This window comes from Bombus affinis, chromosome 4 (assembly GCF_024516045.1).
Source record: "Bombus affinis isolate iyBomAffi1 chromosome 4, iyBomAffi1.2, whole genome shotgun sequence".
In the NCBI taxonomy this organism is placed as follows: domain Eukaryota; kingdom Metazoa; phylum Arthropoda; class Insecta; order Hymenoptera; family Apidae; genus Bombus; species Bombus affinis.
In genome coordinates, this window is record NC_066347.1 from 10,602,819 (window position 1) to 10,623,167 (window position 20,349).

At 42.0% G+C, this 20,349-nt stretch overlaps 1 protein-coding gene across 8 annotated transcripts in view; it reads left to right on the top strand.

Moving 5' to 3' along the window:
• Window positions 1–20,349, top strand: part of LOC126915260 (teneurin-a) — a 695,244-nt gene that overhangs the window by 580,958 nt on the left and 93,937 nt on the right. Inside the window, exon 1 of one of the 8 annotated variants that reach the window (XM_050719766.1) lies at window positions 1,990–3,852. The exons of the other annotated variants lie outside the window; for them this stretch is intronic. Coding sequence (XP_050575723.1) covers window positions 3,797–3,852 — 56 coding nt within the window. The 5' untranslated portion in view covers window positions 1,990–3,796. Of the gene's footprint in view, window positions 1–1,989; window positions 3,853–20,349 lie in introns of those variants that run through there. 8 annotated transcript variants of the gene reach the window in all.

Consider the following 20,349-nt stretch of genomic DNA (forward strand, 5'->3'; position numbering starts at 1 on the left):
CGCTCGTCTATACGTTCTGTTGTCTCAGACGATCGCTGATGGCGCTGTTTACACGTCGGCTCGCTTGTTTACATCATATCCTCGTTTTCACTTGCCATGTTTTGAATAGTTGAAAGTCTGCGAGTTACGCCAAGTCTACGGATGAGGGTGGAGATTTCTAGTTGTTGTAGAATTAGAAATTACAATTAGTAGATTCGAAATTCGCTTGCAAATTAGTCCGTGATAAATTCATCGCAATACGTACATAACTTGTAACAAGTAAAAGAATTTAAAAATATAATATAGAAGAATATTTTATTTTGAACCTAGAAATATGCTAAAGTATGCGAGCGTAAAAACAGCGGAGCGTGTATGCAGGAGGGGTAGAATCTTCCAAGGGCGCGTTTAGAGAGGGAGAGTTCAAAACGAGAGTCTAGCAAGAGTATTAACTGGTGTTGGGTATCTCAAGAGAGAAATTCCTCTAGACAAATTTTCCTCTTCCCTTTTATTTCCAAGTCGATTTGTCGAAACATAAAAATTTGGATTTTCTGATTACGAAACGAGCGCTGAAAAGTTCCTGTTGAAACGTTTCAATTTCAGCGAGTGCTGCAAAGTATTCTGCAATGGGTCCGTTTATTACTTACGTGACTATACAACACTTTGCTGTAATCCCTCTGTGAAAACGTAATAATTCCATAATTCTAACGCGATGAAGGTAAAAGCTATGAAAATACGTCCATACTTGTAGAAAGAAAAGGCAATATTACCGGCGCTATGAATTGCGGACGAAAATTCCTTTCATTTACCAGCGAGGATCAAAGGAAGATCGCGACATCTAAGGAAGTTGCACATAACCTATTATACGACACTGAAAATGAAGCTAATAAGAAAGAAAAACGGTCTACAGTGCTACAACGCGTATATAAGGAACAAAGGAACAAGTAAATTCACAATGGGGAAAGCAGCCTTTTCCGCGTTACACCGCGCGTTATTAATTTCGAATATGATAAAATTCCTATTTATATCTTCGTCGTAGCGTTGGTAACATTTAAAGAATCATTCTGTACATTTTTACACACAGAGAGAAGAAAGACGTTTGGATTTTAATAATTTCCAACTCGTTTTATTCAACCTTTATAATCCATTAAAATAACAACGATAGAATAAATCGTGACTATATCTTTGTCATAACGTTGGTAACGTTTAAAGAATCATTTTGTATATTTTTACACACAGAGGAAAAAGGACATTTAGATTTTAATAATTTCCAACTCGTTTTATTCAACCTTTACAATCCACTAATATAACGACAATAGAATAAATCGTAATAAATTTTTATTCACCAAATTCGCTATCTGAAAATAATTTTCCCGCTAACTAGAAAGTTCCATGTTGATAGTACGCACGACAAAGTTTGTTTCATTCGACGTAAACGAGGTTCGCTTCACCTTTTTATATCGGAGAACTCTCGAAATCTTCACAACGGTCGCAATTCACGATAAAAATCAGCACACGCACCGTCATCACGTTTGACCGCTTCACGTCGTCGCTTCTACATAACTTGTTGATACCCGACCGCACCGTAATCCCATACCGAACTACCCACGCACCTCTTCAATTCCACCGAATCACCCCGGCCCTCGTCCCCTTCCTTCCATCAAAAATATCCAATCAACCGCCACCGACAAAAACAGAAAACCCAGAACTTTCCAGCCTTCGTCCCACGAGCAATCTCTCTCGAAACTTTTCAACAGCGACGAAGTTGCGCGGATATCGACACCCCGGTGGATCCGCGTCGCAAAACAAGCGTAGACACGGCCAGTCGTAGCGATACGGCGGCCGCGACACCACGAGAACAAATAGTGAGCGCACCACCCGCATGGCGGCGTTCTCTTCCAGGGATTTCTCCCGAACTGGAGGGAGAGGGGTTCGCTGGAGCGCGTGGCGCGCGTGCGCGTCAGCAGCAGCGTGGTGGGGACACTCAGTGTCACTCGGTGCCGGGCGTTGCGGCGCCGTGGCCCTTCAGTCTTTGATCCGCAGCTGACGCGAGTGTGTACGTTACCCTCGAGCGATCTCTCTTTCTCGAACGAGATCGTTTTTCACTGACGGTACGCGCTTAAGAGGGGAGTCGGCGACCACGGTAGATCGGTGGTGCAGTAACCTCCCGCTGTACACTCTGTCCGTCGTATCTACGCTACGGGAACACGCTGAACGGTGACACGAACATCATCCCTTAGACCGTTTAGACGACTGGATCACACGCGATCGGAATACATATCTCGCGACGTGTTCAAACACGCTTCGACTAGATTCGTTATCGAAGCTTCGTTCTCCGCGAAGTGCCTGCAAGTTTTTTTCCCACTTGTTTCTCCAATATTAATTTGGTCTCGCGAACGAATCGGAATAATCGTGCCAGGTCGGAAAGTCGAGCTGCCGAACTGGTTCAGAGGAATCGTCTCGAGTATTTGGTCCACAACGACACAGTCTCTTCGCTCGCACCCCTGGGACCTTCGGGGCACGCTGCTCACGCTCCACCGGTACGGATTTGCGTGCAGTTCTCAACCCCCCTGACCCAATTAGTTCTTCCGTGACGAGAGTATCCGTTACGTACGTTCGCTGCTCGTCGTTGGAAGGGAACTGCTTCTGTCATCGGGATCGTTTGTCTAGTGATGTGCCGCTGAGGGGACCCCGCTGGCTATACTTCTTGCTCGAAGAAAACATAATACGGCACTGTCTACGATCTCGGAATTGGTGAAGAAAAAGTGTCCAGTGTTAGAGCATCGAGCTCGTCAAGTGTTTCGCTCGCGGAGTGCAGTGAAAGGAATACACGTCGAGTCATCGAACCTTGCAAGCATCTATCAATCGTTCTTCCCAAAAGTGACCAACCCACGTCAAGAAACTTTAACCATCCACCAACGATCATCTAACGATATTCTCGTCCATCTTGTCTCCCGTTCGACGTATCGCTCCTTACATCGAACAAATACAATCTGCGACGAACCAACGATCGACGGCGGGCGAGAGATCGGCATCACCCAGTTAGTCTGTTTCTCTCTCTCATCTAACCTCGCGCGGGAGTTCAACTTTCTCGTTGGCGTTGACAGATCGATAAGAAAGTTTGCGTACACGTTAACCCGGTCTGTAGCCGGCGGCCAGTCACGAAAACGAGACCACAACCATAGAATGTGTCTGTCTTAACGGAACGACCCGCGAAGCAACAGCCTCCGCCGATCATCAGCGAACAAGGCTACCACTGGATCGTGGCTCTAGAAACGTGACATGCTGAGGTCCGGAAGGTGAAAAAGATACGCTGACCCGCTCGTGGAAGGACCTGTATGCGGACCGCGGCGCGTCCGCCGGAAATCTGACGGGCCGTCGCTGCTCCGGTCGCCGAGGCAGCCTGTCGTTGTCGCTCTCGAACCGGAAACGACAGTACCTGGTGAAATACAAGAGGAAACAGGAGGATAGACGAGTAGCCGAGGGCAAGGAGGAGCAACGGGGCTCCCCGTGGCCCGTACTCGTCGACGATCGTTTGAAAAAGGGTGCAACGGTGAAGGGTAACGGTGGATTCGGCGATTACTCCGCGGCGGGGGAGTTCGAGGTCTGGGGTGACGAGCAACACGCGTCGGATGGTGTAGACAGACAGGTGGCGAGGCCGCCTTCGCGGCAGCAACGATGCGAAGGCGGTTCGTCGCTGAGGCCGTTGCTTCACGTCGCCCATTGTGAACTGCATTCGCCTCGCGAGCCAGAGCTGCTGCGACTCGACCATCTGGAGGCGCTCGAGCATAAGTCCGCGGCCGAGCGCGACTCTTACTCGATGATGGAAAACTTTCACAGCCCCGTGCCGCCGCCGCTGCCGCGACGCCACGTCCGGTAAGATCATCCGTGTCATTATCATTTTACCGTGCTGCGATATAATATGTACGTGTACGTGCGACGGGACTATTCGATATAGTTTTCGGTGCTTGTTTGGTGGGAATTTTCGTTACAGGTGGATAACAATTTCGGTCGATAGGAAATGTGCGCTAGCATGTGTCTTAGTGATTTTCATTTTCTTCTTCTTTTTTTTTTTTTGTTCTTTCTTTGTTTTGTTTTGTTTTGTTTCCTTGTCGGTGGTTGGTTAGTGGGAGATTTTGATATATTTCACGAGGAAATATTTGGATGCTATAGGATGATTCGCTGAAATACGACGATTCTACGGAGATATAGCTCTTTTCAGGTTTTCGTTTATTTTCTTTCATTTCATTTCATTTCTTCTCTTGTTTTCTGCTTTCCTCAGAATCTTTCGGTATGTAACGTAGGAAAATTTTTGTCCCAGGAAGAATTCTCCGAGCTTTCGTGTGTGAATGTAGGATATGGTTAAACTGGTAAATCCATACGTGTGACTCCTTTCGTAAAATATCGCAAATGGGATGTCGCTGATTTTTTAGGAGAAAAATGTGAAAATCTAATGATACAATAAATCGGATTTGGCGGAGGAATTCGTCGGTTGACAATCGCAAAGAATATAAGATATATGTTACCAAGTTGTGTGTCGTTACCGAGTTACAGCCAGTTTTCCACCGCAACGAATCCGATGAAATCAGTGTAACTAATTTCATTCGATCGTTTGCAAATAGCATGGAACAGGCAGTATGCGTTTACAGTATCGGAATCGAGCGACATTTTCAACGTACCTAAGCGAATAAAAATTCGGAAAATGAAATAAAAATATCCCGTGATCACTTTCGGTAACCTCTCGTGAAAATAACGAAATATGTACGGGTTAACGAAACGTGAAACGCTATACACGTTCCCTATACTTGGCAAACAACAGAGTACGCGATAAAACAGCAGGATAAAGTGACATAACTCGACCGTGTTCGAATAATCCTTAAAAATACAAATTTTACAAAGAATCAACGAATAATTCACGCGTCGCTTATCGAAATAATTTCTTCGGTTTATCTATAGCTTTGCTTACCTGTTGAGTAGAATTAGAATTTCATGACCGATAAGATTATTCTCTTGCTAAGTTGATTTGAACGAAACTTATCGACTATTTGCCCTCTAATTCCTTTGGTATTTTGGAATGTTTTCACAAAGAGATTACGTTTCGTCGATCGAAACACATAGAAATTCGCAGCCATATACACGATATTTATACCGGATAAAGTTACAGCCACTTCCAGATCAAATTCCGATACTATCGATGCGCAATATGTATCGCTGCGATTATTACACGGTAAGTCTCATAGCAACAAACTGGTGGAACGTGTTTCGAACGAAATAAAGATTAAATTTTCCGGCTATGCTGATAATAACAAATACACTGTTCTCGCAATAATTCGCCATACCGTAACTCATCGCAACAAATTGGTCCAACTCTTCTTCGTGGTTCCAGTCCAATGAAAGTTGCTTCTATCGTTTTAAAATGCTGTATCTATTCTATCGGAATATAACTGACCATTATAGTCTCGAATACTGTCGTTTACGTTCTCCTGGTGATACACGTACTAAGAACCACACGTTCGAACGTGGACGAAAGAAACTATCGGTTTCAAGATTTCTAACGTCGCTGTCGTCTCTACAAAGTACATAGGTTGATCGTTGGCAAAGTCGAATAAAAGGCAGGCTTTTAACCGGCTGTTGTCGGTGCGCGAATCGCGAGTCGACAAATATCGAGTTTAATCACCGTTTTCGATTTACGACGGGGGAACAATCGTACCGATCCGGAGAGCTTCATTTACGCTTGCCGGTGTATTTACGCGTTCTCAGTTGCTCGGGATGGTGCAATTATAGCACGAAAATGCCACGACCGATCGACGATAATGTGCGTGCTATTATTGTTGCGGTTATCGAGATTCGGCGCTGACGAACGCAACGAGTTATACAATAAAATTATGAACATAGAGACCAAGAATTTAATTTAGGATCGTACATTTAGTAGACTTTTGGATGTCTGCCTGTGCTATTTTTTTCTTTCTTTATTTCACGATTAATTTTATAAAATTGCACCGCATGTCTTATTAAATTTGTCTAGTGGGTTGGCAACTAAGTGATTGCTGATTTTGTCATTAGGTGGTATTGGCAAAATCCGCAATCGCTTAGTCGGCAACCCGATGTATCTTAAATTATTTACAAAAATCGCGAAAAGGAGGAGGTCGGAAAGAATCAAAGTTGATACGACTTTATTAATTTTTAATCCCGTGGTTACGTCAACTGGTTAACAAATAATCGAATGGTTTATTCGAGGTACAGGTAGTTTATTTGAGGATTAAAAACAGGCTTAAAACGTATGCAGGTCGAAAGAGATTTTGGTAATACACGTGCGAGTTTATTTAATAAAAACGAAAGTGAATACGCGGATCGGCGCGTATAATGATACCGCGCGCAAATTCAAGTTCGATATTGTGTCACGCGATCCGGTTACCGGCTTCGGATATCTGAAATATTCAAGCAGATGATTCGAATACCGTGAGGATGAGCGGGAAATATTTTTACCAAAACGCTTAAAGTGTAGAGAATATTGAAATTCTTAAAGTATTAGATATTTTATCGGAGAATAAGCTTTTGTGTATAGGCGAACGTTTCCTCGGAAGTACGCGGTGTATTATTCACTGACATCTACTACTTACAGAATTTCAGATATTGCTTTCGTGTTTTCTCGCTTCATTATTAAATTCAAAATAATAGTCTCTTAGTTGTAGAAATTTAACTTTGCAAACCCCTAAGATTCCATTATGGATACACAGAGAAAGAATTTCATTTACATTTTGATTTCTTTATCGTGGCCATCAATATTATTACTAATACCGTAATATTACCAACCGTAATTTTAATTTACCAACGTGATCTTTTGTTTTAAACCCGCTAACTGTAGATACGTTTTATTTTTTATTTTTGAGCGCTTCCGATATTAAACGAATTTACTCTGAATTACAATATTCTATATATTCGTTTGCAAAAGTATTTAAAGCTGGTCGGAAGTAATTTTGTTGGAATAACGGATAGTTGAAATTCAATGACTCGTGCTTGGCAATAAGTATAATTGTGTCCAATAGTCGGTCGTTTCTTGGAGTCGATGACCGTGGTTGTTGAGCAAGTGCAAACGAAAACCCAGGTGACCCGCACCAGTTACGAGTGAATTCTCTATTTATTGGAAAGTTGATTTCTCCGGCGACTTTTATCGTTTCCAACTGGGTTCAGTCTCGATAATAAACCGTTCCGATTTTTCGCCGTGAAATTGAATCGTCCGTTGTATCTCGTGCTTGATACTCTGGCTTTTGATACTCGATATTAAAGAGATCGAACCTCTTTTAATAAGAACACGTAGTCGATCATTCTCTATAAGATAAAAAAAAAAAAGGAAATAAGATACGCATTTCGTATTAAAAGTTCCCCTGAAACCTATTTTTTTATGCGTCGCTAGTTATATATCGTTATCGAGGAAATCCCAAAAATTCTGCGGCCAGATATCTGAGCTTATAGCAACAGGGAGAAAGTGGAAGAACGCGATATATGGAAGAAGGGTGGAAAAGGGTTGAAAAAGGGGTTGGTAGGTATACGAGGCGAGGGTTAAACGGGGAATGGGGGATGGCTTCGCGAGTCTGCTTGCGGGCCAATATAGTAGGTGCTCACACGATGGAATTGTGGCTCGTTTCGGAGGTTCACGCCCGAAGAACGGGGTTAATGACAAGCCGGCACTCGAGAGCGTTTCGAAATCGATTCGTGTTCGATGAGAATGCGCTGATTCGAAACGGAAAACTTGCAACTAACGGTCTGCACAGAGGTTTCCGAGGGTTTGACGGTTGAAAGGGATATATGCCCCCTTTGAACGGGGACTCGGAGGCGGCGTTATTGCGCGATACCTTTTCCACCCGAAACCACGGAAAAGGTCATCGATACCTGTGCAATATTCGCTCGATTTAGTGTTATCGTTCGATTAACGGCTACTTGGATCCTCCGTTTCTTCATTTTCCATTCGTTTTCTTCGTTCTATTTGGATATGCTGAAAGAGAAAATCGAGGGATTGTGTTTGTCAAAGTGTCTGTAAAATTGAGAAATTTAGTGGAAAGACGGATGCTATGATTTTATAGATAAATATTTTGCTCAAGGGACATTTGGCGTTAAGTTAACACACCATGGACCGATTGTTGCTGAATCTCCTGACGATCGTAACTCTCGAGTGGCGGATGCATCTCGGAAAACGCGCAACGGATACCGGAAGTATTCGGCGACGCGTGAGCGGTCGTTTCAGAAACATGGACGTAATTAAAAGCGAATATTAATTAGGGACAGCACCCACGGCCATTAGCTGTATCGATCGTAATCGAAATGGCCAATTATATTAATTGAATTGCCGCATTACGCACATCAGTTTTCCGTCTTTTCCTAATTATTCTTTATGGTCCCTCTTTTAGCTTTAGATACATAAATTTCACCGTTATCTTAAAATAGGATCAGAGGCTTATCCCCGAAAGACAATACGACACGAAGAGAGAAATCTGTAACGTATTAGTAACGATATATTTTTAAATCGCATGCTGTACTTTTTTATTCTTAGTTTTGTATCTTTTCTTCTTTTATACCATCGTAGCGGTAAAAATTGATTCAGTGTTTATATAGTGACGCTCAATCATCCTTCGATAATTTACTATTCTATAGAATAGAATGATGTCTCTGCGGAGACACACAAAATTCTCTAATCTGGATCGAGTTTACTCCCAAAAGTTCTTATTCCTTTTTTGGCAAAAGCGTGGATGTAGTTTTTGGAACCCGCCCAGAACCATTTCCATAAGGTTTAACGTGCCGTGACTAGTTGCTAATATACCGTTGCTTCTAAGTCCCATTGGAATCATCGTTACTGCTAATTACTGGCATACGCGTTACGTTCAAGCAAATTGTTGCTGTGTGAATTGCATGGCATAAAATAGCGAAAACTACAGTAGCACAGGTTTGTCCGTGCACAGTCGATACGATTCTAAACAAATCCAAGAAAGCGTACCTGGAAGCTTTTACGTAAAATTTCTAAGAATTCGCAAAAAAAAAAAAAGGAAATTCCAAGCAAGTCGAAGTAAGAATTGGAACTATTTAATCGAATATCTTAAAAACACGTCGTTTAATTTTCACGAGTTACTATCTCGACGTAAAAAGCAAAGAGACGTTCGTGAAAAAAGCAAGTATAAAGTGAAACTACCGAGGAGAAAAAATTCCAGCTAAACTTGCGCGAAGTTGGCGAGTTCGGTATCGACGAAGGCGTGCAAAGAGTTTCGACTTTCAAGTTTGCCGCGCCGTAGAATTTAAATCTGCCGCTTTCTTCCTCCAATACAGCGCCAACTACAATCTGCCAACTTAATCGTATCTGGTAGTGTTTCGCAAATAGAAATCTCTGTTCCACGTATATTTGCTAACCTACTTACGTTATTAATAATATTTTCCAGAGACATTTCAAGATTAAAGATTCCTCTCTGTAATCTTCTCGCTTCCATTGTAGTCGTACGACCATGTATTTTGAATCGCGACGTAGCATATTATTTCGGTCAAGAAGAAAACGACAGATTCATAGATATATTTAATTTCGTTCGTAAAATTCCTACCTTTCCTTTTACGTAATTAAGAACGTGAAATTTGCTTTCCATTTGTAATACAAGCTACACGCTGCCTCTGTACATACGTGTCTTTTTATCGCACGTTCAAAACTATGAAGCTCTAGCGAGAACAATAAGACGCTTATCCGCACCGTTCAAGATAAGAAGCTGTGGATGCAACGACACGTGCGCATGCGCGGTCACAGGTTCACCTACCGGTGAGTGTATCAAAGCTTCGAGCTAAGACAAACAAAGTGATACGGTGACGGCAACCCTCGAAGGTTGTTTCGAAGTACGAAAGGAAGGGAGAGGTTGGGGCATTTGCATCGACGCAAACACGGAAATCCCAGTGCAACCTGTTTGCCCCGAGTGCAAGTTCGCCGAACGTAATGGAAGTCTCTCCGTTAAACGCTGTCTCGTTCTCGTTTCACGTCGGTCCTTGTCGCGAATGCGTTTCTGGTTATCGTACGATATCGTTTCGCTTTAGTTAAAACAAGTATAGCGCGCCGCTTTGAAAGTTGTCGCGAGTTTTGCTTCGTAAGTTTTCACGGCTGTTACTCTGCAATTTATTGCCAGATTAATTTCCAAAATTCTTGCTATTTTATACGATACAAAGTGTTTTGTTACGCGTTTTTCAAAAATTTATTCTTCTTGTTTCAAACTCTATATCGACTTTAACCATATTAATGATTATAATGTATGTTATCGATATACCTAACGAAGCTTTAGCAATTAGTAAATACATCGATATTTTAGCTTACGCGATATCCATGCAAATTGCTATCGAGCGTGCTATTTAGGATACTTATAAATACTTCTCTTTTTTTTTTTTTTTTTTAATTTACGATCACTTAGATTTGTCGTCGACACTTAACTTTCGTATGTCATAAGTAGTCGGTGTTTTTTTCGATTAAATCGTTTGGACGAAGGAAAGCCTTAAATTCGAGCAAGGTTCAAAGCGTTCCCTATTCTTTGTGCAACCAAATTGTTCGAAAACTTTCCGTGGAGAAGCAATTGAGAGGGACACTCCCATCCGGCTGCCGTGCGCCCTAAGGAAACTCAATTTCGCGCGGAGGGTCAGTCGCTGACGTAACGAAGAAAAATCTTGGGAGGTTGACTCGCATGGTACACACGATCTAACGACTTTACGAAAGGTAGGAAAGGTTGAAGGCGCACGAACCGTGTCGTTCAGCCACTTCTTCTCCAAATAAATTACTCGTCTTCTTTTTCTCTTTCACCATCAACTAGTCCATCTGATAAAATAGCAAACTCTAATATAATTATAACTTATTCGTCAAATTTCAATTCTTCACTAATCCACCAAAGGATCGATATATTTTCTTATATTTAACGTAGCACATATTTATGCGATTTTCAAAAATTAAATTCTATTGGGTTGGCAACTAAGTGATTGCGGATTTTATCAATACCACCTAACGACAAAATCCGCAATCACTTAGTTGCCAACCCAATAGAATTTAATTTTTGAAAATCGCATAAATATGTGCTACGTTAGTTGGCAACTAAGTGATTGCGGATTTTGTCGTTAGGTGGTATTGACAAAATCCGCAATCACTTAGTTGCCAACGCAATACACTGTAAAACTTCTGATTGCAGCGAGCGAATTTGTGAAAGTAAACCACGTACGGATAACAGAAATTGCGCGGTGGCTAATCTTCCATAAAATTGTCGCTATCGATCTTCGCTTAATTCGAAAATTCCCGCTGGACGTAAAATCATCCTGAAAGGACTGGTTCCCCGAACGAAAGCAAAGAGAGAACAGGGTACCGTTGCATCCGTCGTTTCCGTGTCCGATCGATATACACTTGCGCGGGGATGGTTGGAACTGAAAGGTAACGCGGCGTACGAAAGGCAAACAAAGTGATAGGAGAACTGCGTGCAAGAGGAGAGACACGAGAGGAAAGCAACGGGAAGGAGTAGGAAATAGAGTATAGGTGGTAGGGTTGCAGGAAGGCCAAGAGGAGCCGCGTGGAGTATGTAAAAGGCAAGCAAGCAACGCGGGGCGGCTGCTCGGCGCCGACATTTCGCGGTGAAGCGACCGACCCCATAGCCATGCATCACTCTGTCCCACCGACGACTACCTACTATATCCATACTATATCCATACTAGTATACAGTGGTTCACGAAAGTATTTCAACATTTATCTAAACCATATATAGATATCTTATTATTATTAGTATTATTATTATGTGTTGCACAAAACATTTTGAAATTTTATTAGCACCGGAACGAGACACGGCGATCATAATTGTATTGGTAACATTGAGAGCAAGTCTGATATTTCGCTTATTAGATATGTAAGATATTCCTGTTGTGTGCTAAATTTTTGTTGAACGTACGTGCGCAATAAATATGTGCAATGTATAGAAATTACAAGATTGGGTTACAAATTTGATCACGGTGCTAATAAAATGCAAAATTTGTAATGTAAAACGTACATCAGGTGTTCTGTGATAAGTGTACAAATACTTTTACGAAGCGCTGTACCTTTGCCACGCGAAATCTATCTCTGCAACTTCGTCCGAACCTCTATCCACTCTTTTTCTCCTCCATCCTCTTCCTCCAACCCCGTCTCCTTTACCACGTTGCGTTCCGCCGTTTCCGGCCACCTCTATCTTCTCTTCTCCCTCCCCATTCATTTCGTTCTCCAACTCGTTCCATTGCGCCACCATAGTCTTCTTTCTCTTTTTCCTCCCCCTTTTTTCCCTTTCACCTTTTCCCTACCGACGTGTTTTCTACCTTCCGTGCTGTCTACCCATCACCCTCCTCTTTTTCCGTGGGTCTTTCCTACCCGCCGTGAACACGCACCACCGGTCATCCACGTTTCCTACTCCAGTCTGTTCTACATGGTTTTTTCCCGCGCTTTTACACAATGCCTCGTCATAAAGAGACCGGTGTGTTTCTTCGAGCAATTTGCACGTTTGTCAGCAGGTCCCCCAAACGAGACCCCGTCCTGCTTCTCTGTATCTCCTCGTTTATATCCTGCCATTCACGTGTTTGATCCTCCCATGTGAATTCATAGGGATGCGTGGCGTGAGCGTAGTTGGTGAAATCGATATTATTATCACTTCCATGATTTTGGTGTTCGAATAAGTTATGAACCGACTCGTGGATATATTTCACCGTTCTCTTAAAGAAAATCTAAAAGAAAAAACCAGTACCTCGATGTTAAAATCAGTACTGTGTTTTAACGATATTGTTCGTGGTTAGATAATGTATCAGCGAAGGAATTGCAGGTTTGCTTGGTTCATAATATAGAAGACTATCTTTCGTTGATGAAATTTTCAAAATAGGACGTACTTATTTTTACTATTAGTGACTTCGCCATCTGGATATATCAGTAGGTATTGATACTCGAAGCTTTAATTTATTATATTATATTATATCATATCTCTTTCTTCTTTATTCTGCTATATTTCTTGCACCAGCTGTACTCTTCTCCGGGATGGAACGAGGTCCGAACCGTTCCGGGATTTCTCGGTGTCGCTTCCGTCGACGCGCGGAGACGTTTCCGGCTCGGGAAAGCTGGACAGATACGGTTTTCGTGTATTTACCGATCGTTTATTTACCGATCTGGGTGGTTATGGGGGCTGGAAAAGTGGTTGACTGGTCAGTCACTGACTTTGGCGAACGATCAGGTTTAGAGAGAAATTTTAGGAGAAAAATCAAAAATATAATGATCTTATAGTTAATATAATTTAATAAAGTATTCTGCGAATTGCGAAAACAAACTTCGTTTATATTTTATTTAAAAATCGTCAAATACCGTGTAATAGAACCCTATGGAACTTACAGCTCCTATCATCCTATATAACAAAAACTTCATCCAGCAGCCACCCCATTGCATGCCAGAAAACCATACTAAATATAATAATACTATTCGATCAACTGCTATTCCATAATATCTTTCGTCCCAAACATTCTTCTCCACATTGAGATTATCGGTACGATCCGCTCCCCCAAGGTATATCGTTTGTCCAAGGATTGTTTGTACCGTTGGAACTCAAGCGGAAGTGCTGCCAGTCCTCCCAGTGATTTCGAGCGAGAATATCCTTGTCGTTCGATACTAACGCGACCACCATGGTTTGTACACCGTTTCTCTTTGTTCTTCACATGGTTTGTTGGCGTTTCATGGCAGTAGAGAATGTATTCCTTGTGGAGGATAAAAGGAGTTAGAGGACATACGCGTATAGAGAAAGAGGGAGAGAAATGCCTGTAGAATAAGAGCTTGCCGCTCTACGTGACAGTGCGGATGAACGATGGTACGACTTTTCTTTCCGCCAGGAATATTCCACTTGCAATGGAATATCGGTACACCAGCGGTATTTTTCCGCTAGATGGGGACGATCACGCTTGAAACGTACATATATTTCGACAAATCGCGGTTGGAATCGTTCTTTGTCCTTCTACATCGCTGGAAAGTGTACGATATTTTCGGGTGATTTTGTTCTTGGTGAGCAACGAATGCATAGGTAGCGTTAACCAATACTATTGCGTTCCCTCCTAACCTCCATCAATATCGAAGCACAAAACGCGAGAAAGTATGCGCGATACTCTTCTATGTTGGAACTTCCGTTTCCATTAAAAATCGTTCAGAAGACATGTTTAAATCTTAGCTCGCGGTATTACGATTAATTAACGTGATTTTACGACGAAATAACGTTGTCAGCGAGCGATGGTGCTGCCAGGCATGGGAACGTAACGGTAGCCAAAAATAAAGTTTCAGATAGGTTATCGCGAGAGAAACTGGAAAGGAAACGTTAGCCAGCTTGCGAATGTTTTGGACTGGCGGAAGTGTGTAAACAACGCCAGCCGTTTTACTTCTGCTCGACGCTTTGTTTACACGCGGCCAACCCACCGTAAAACGACAAGCTCTTAGGTTCGTGAGACGTGGAATCGTTGGAAGGAAAAGGATAAACTGATAGGGTGTGAACGCGATAAGGAGGGTCGAAGGTGATCAGGAAATGTTTAATTGAAGGATAAACTGGTTTTTGTTGAAGATGGAGAGAGATAGGTAGTGTTAGATTCAAGTTGACACTTAATGGCTGACGCTTATTGGTGAAACTTCATCCTGTCATTTTTGTTTTAATAGTATCATCTCGTAATATCCGTTTAAATATTAACAACCTATCAAATCAGCAGTACGTGCAATGTAACAATTAAGCTGCTGATTTTTAGACATTTATGGGAACAGGCAAAAATATATAGGTGCAGGCAATTATAATTTGATTAATTCTAACGCCGCAGGTCAACGATGGCGCCATTGACATGTCGAATATGTACACGCTAGTAACAACAAATAACATTTATACGGAGATTTGTGACATTCTACATATTTAAATTCGCGAATGTTCGTAGCTATTTGCTGGATAATAAATAATGAAGATTTAAATAAATTAGCACGGTATGTGTTCCATTATGAAATACTTTCCCATGCGTGCAAAATTTAAACTGAAAAATATCAATCTACAAAAGTATATTAACACGTTCGTAGCCACTGATGTAACATTATATCTTTTTGGAAGTTACAGTTGGTTGCCGGTGACATAAAATAATTGATTTATTAAAGAGAGCAGAAACTCGGTGTGTTGCTGAAAGTGGAATGCAATTTGAACATCTGTTTTAACCATTTATATGTTCCTTTACGTTTATTTGCATTCATTTACATTTCCGTTTTAATGCTTTTACGTTCACGTTGCGACCTAATGATCAATTTGCGGACCTGTACGCATTAGGTTGCTGCATATGAAATGTCAATTTGCCAAACTTTGAAATTAGTCAGTGGATAGCATATCTGTTTTAAATTTTGGCCTATATTCGGTTACTAGAAACCGCGTTAACTAAAAACGAACTGACTGCGATGGACATTTCTTAAATATTACGAAATGTATTCGACTACGAATTTGAATGAAAATTTTCATTAATTGTAATCACGAGTCTTTGGAATATTCGCATTTTCTTTTTCTTTTTGTCAGTTTCAACTGCATCATCTTATTGTGTCAGTACACGAAATATTCAAGACGAATTAACACATTCTATACAGCACAGAAGCGTTTTCCAATAATTTACCCTAACCTCTATGAAAGTATTTTCCAACAACGGATTAACTCATCGTCTCACGCTAATACAAGGGAGAAGTTCTTAATACATACGCGTTACATACTCATCGCTAATAAAATTCTCTTCAACCGTATGACAGTCAAGATGAGAGAGAGCTAATATATTACTCTCCAATTCCTCGAGTCTACGTTGCTTCTCATTGGATGTCTGTTGTTCACCAACAGTGAAGTAGACATAATCTATAACCAACTACAGAAGCATATCCTAACCTTCAAATTCCATCATCCTTGCCCGGTTGTACTACGATTACCGCTTCGCCTCTACTCCCACCGCTGTGTAATAGAAGACGCCTTATCTGTATGCTACAATGTCGGACAAATTTATAACTCGTTAATCTAAATAGTATGTAACAATGGGGTTCCATGAGTAAGTTGAGACGATAAACTATCGATAATGCCGGTTCGTTGTAACGAAATAAAGAAGTATCGGTGTTGTAACAACTTTAGACGCTATTGAAGTGGTTGAACAAGGTTCGAACTGTCGGGAAGTACAACTAATAGTGTTACAGTTGCGCTATGGTAAACTTCGCAGGGAATGTGAGAAAAGCGGTTGGAGCAATTAAAGGGGACGAGAGTTCGACCAGAAAATCTCCTCTATAAAAGAACCTTTAAGCAGCACGAGCAATGTTTCAAACAGTACAATTTCCTCGACCAAATTTTGAAACATTAAATTGTTCCAAGTATTCTAGGTATATTCGAAGTGTTTACTAAACAAATTTTAGCTACTAAGTCAGGATTGCAGAAAATTTGCAGACAATTATTATATATTTCTAGAACCTACTTAGTAAATCTAGAACCTACAATCCGAATTCTAAAACCCGAAATAAAGAGAAGATCAGACAATTTTAGAACCGATCGAACGAAACATAACCTAACATTTACATTCCGTTTCTTTACTTCCAACTATTCCCACCTTTCCTATAGTAACTGACGCTATCTTGCCTTTAACTATTCCAAGTTTTACGATGACAGTTGAGAAACAGGTAACGCGCGAGTCACGGTTCGGTACGACGAGGTAAAAAGTCGGTAAGTCCCATTACTGGAACACGAAGAATCCACGTACACATGGGATGACGCTATCTCGGCGTATTTACGGAAAATCGACGTTGAGGAGTGTCTGTAGAATATCCAAGTGGGTATATCCAGCATCGCGTCACTTAGGCGGACTAGACGCAGTCTCGGCAATTGATAGGTAGTCACGCTAGGCTGACCTCAAGGGACATCAGTTCGTATAGCATGCTGGTCTCCCCTCTCAACCCTTCGAACCCATCCACCTTCGTAAAATCTACTCCCAAGCCGAGCCTTCTCGTAGCTTCTGCCTCGTATCTTTCGCCTCTAACCTCTCTTTCCCATTTTCTCTTCCCTCCTGCTTGCTTCACTTGGACTAGTTCCTCTCCAGAGGGTGCTACCGTCGCCAGCCCTCCCCAGTGACGATCTCGCGTCTCTTTCGTTTTCCACGCTTTTCTCACAAATTTGTCAGATCCGAGAAAATGTTCTACGAAATAAAAATAAAACATGACAATTCGAAGTAATGAATCACGCACACATAAAATGGGAAAGCAGATATAACAAATTATTTCATTTAACAACCAAATGTCGAAATCATTCGGAAGAAAATCATTTCCATATTTGAGTCAGTTGAGTTCAATTCATTCATTCTTCCAGCATTACCTCAAGCACCTAATAACTTAAATATTTGTTACTAACTTAGATAAGCACTTTTCGAATATTTTATTCAAATAATATTTATCGAGATAATATCTAACTCTGGTTTTTCGTTGTCTTCGCGTTTTCGTCTTATGCGCCATCCAGACACCCCTTTTCTGCCTCATCACCTTCAACTACCAGCCTTTATCCTTTGTGTAAGCTCGGCCTCCTTGCAGCATCTCGACGCGTCGAAGCTCCGCCGAGCGGATATCTCGCTGCACTTTCACCATCGCGGTTAAACCTCTACGTATCCTACCTTTATCAGGACCAAGCACGATGCCGCGTTTTGCCTACCTTTCCACCTCGTTTCCACGCATTTTAGATTTTACATCTTGCTCGTCTTTTCTTTCACTTTTTCTCCTTCTTCGGTTCTGTCTGACGATTCTATTCCAGCAGAATTTCCAGTGGGCACGACGTTCGTGCATTTTACGACGACTAGCAGAGGAGCCTGGCAGTATTATCTGCGCAAGGTACAAGGTTAGGTGTCTTTTGATTTTATTTTTTCGCGCGAACCATTTGGCAAGAACGATTTTTTGCATTAGATGCTGTGGTGTGTACGTGTTTTCTAAGCCGTTGTCGCTGTCAAGCATTTCAGGTTATGGTATAATATGTTAATCATGATTCTCCGAAGAACATTGCCTTCTCTCACTTTTGGTGGAGTCCGCTTTTACTTAAAGCTGATAAGAATTTTACTTTATCAAAAAAGAACAGAGAAAAGATTATCGAATTATGAAAATAACCATACTACAGAATTGATAAGAAGAAAATGATTTTTTAGAATTCTTTTCGATTGTGGGTGGTCGCGGTAATCCTCATAATTTGTAAGATAACTTAGGTAGCAGCATTGGAAGGGCTGGTAGTCCGCTCAGCACGTAGCCAGAGTACGAGCGTCTAGACGGAAGATTGGAAGGCGAGAGCTGCTGGTGGCCCAGTTTCGGGGCACAAGGAATGAAATTTATTTCATTAGAAGCGCCTGTGTGCGGCCGACGTAAACGGATCCTTGAGCCGTTTTCGATTTAACCTTCGAGTCCGCCAGAGGTTCACAGGGATGAAATTTTTCCGTCCGCTTCAGTGGGCAAGTATTAATTTAAGGAAAACTAAACCATCCAAAACGTTGAATTCTTGATCGTGCCATCGGCGAAGACGGTGGAATTTTTAAATTACCTTTTTGAGCAGTTTGATTTTCTATTTAATTTTTTCACTACCTATTTCGTGTGAATTTTTGTCAAGCTTCTCTTAATAAAGATATTTGTATATCCTTATTGGTTTAGTTGTTCGCAGGAATATGTTGGAAACTGTAAAATTTATGGCAGGTATTGAACGAATCGATTAGGTATGCATTCGTGTTTGAAATTCTGGGGTAAGTGCCGTGCTGTTCTTCACAGTTCTCTTATAAGCCAGGGGACTGACAGGTTAAATTACGGGTACCATCGCTTGGAAGCTTGCAAAGCTTGTGAAAGAACACGATTGTATTCTGCACCTTCTTCTCGACTCTTCTTGCTTACATCAAATTTTAGGATCGTTTTACCTAACTTTCTGTAATCAAACTTCTCTATTTGCTTACATGTAAATAATTGATTACGATTCTTTGATCAAAATACTAAATAGTATCATCGACGACAATCTGTCTCTAATTCCCTTTTCATCGTTTCACCGAGCAAAGCATTCGGGGATTGTCGTCAGAGGACCTTCCATCAGGGAGAAAACTTGCGCGGAGCGAGCGGACGTGTTTATAATTACGTGCGCACAAAAGAGTATAACTCCGAAAATTAGTGGCAGCACCGGAGGGGAAATTCGTGGCCGTTACTACAAAGAAGCGCTCCGCTGGCGTGCTCGCTACAAAAAACCGTTTATATCACGGAGAGCCCGCATACCGTTCTCCCTACTCCGTACTCTATCTAAAAAAAAAAAAAAAAAAAAAAAGAAAAAAAACGAAGAAGATTTTAATAAATCTCGTCGAGCGTTAAATTACTCGTCGTCGCCATTGTTCTTCCTATCTCGATGATTGTCTCTCTCGTCGTTTGTTTACGCGTCCGCGTGTCGTCTGTGGATTAACTTTCTTTTAATCGCGTAATTAGAGCGCGAGGGAAGAAGACTTGACGGCACCAGTGTCGCAAATGTGATCAGACGCGATGCTTCTGAAACGGTAGCGATTAATACAAAGAAACTAGAGTGACCGGGTAGGTGAAACGGACGAGCTAGCTCTGTTAGCTGGAGCTTTCGCGAGAAGTGGAGGGGGGGGGGCGAATGAGACAAGCGGGCGAGAGTCGTAAGTGCAGAAGAGCAGTTGGACCACCTGCCGACCGTAAAACCGATTTGGCGACGCTTCTGTGCCTGAGAGGTATTCAACGCGACCGTCTGCAACGGACTTTGTAATTTAGAGTCAATCTCCTTTATTATCCGTAATGCGCCGCTCCGTCCCCGAGATTCCTGCGTAAAATCTATCTCGCCCGAGCTTGACGCTCGCGAGCGCCACAGTATTCTACGAACGAGGCCTGTGGATACTGAAACGACAGGATGGAAAGGGAAACAGGGGGAAACAGCGAAGAGGAGGTAGGCTCCGGCTTTCGCGTTACGCTTCTTCGGTCTTCGGGACAAGTCTCCGCTTCAGTTCCGTTCGATAAGAGACACGAAGCTTCGAGTTACTTAATACCTCGTAGCTCGTCTCTGGCCGTGGCCTTTCTGTACTGATCAAACCCATCGTCCTCTGTTTCCCTCTTTCGAGTTACACTTTCTTTCCCCGATCGAGTTCTTTGGGCGTTAGCTTGTCTTCCTTCCTCCTATTTCCAGCCTGTTACTTTGTTCTTCCTCGTTTTTCCGGCTACTTGGATTCTGCCGCCGTGAAATTGCCGCCATCTCGATAATCGGTAAGAACACTGCGACCGTTTGATGAACTAGCGATTCGACATCTGATCTCTGATTACCGGCAGTTTTTTGGTGACCAGTGGCGCCA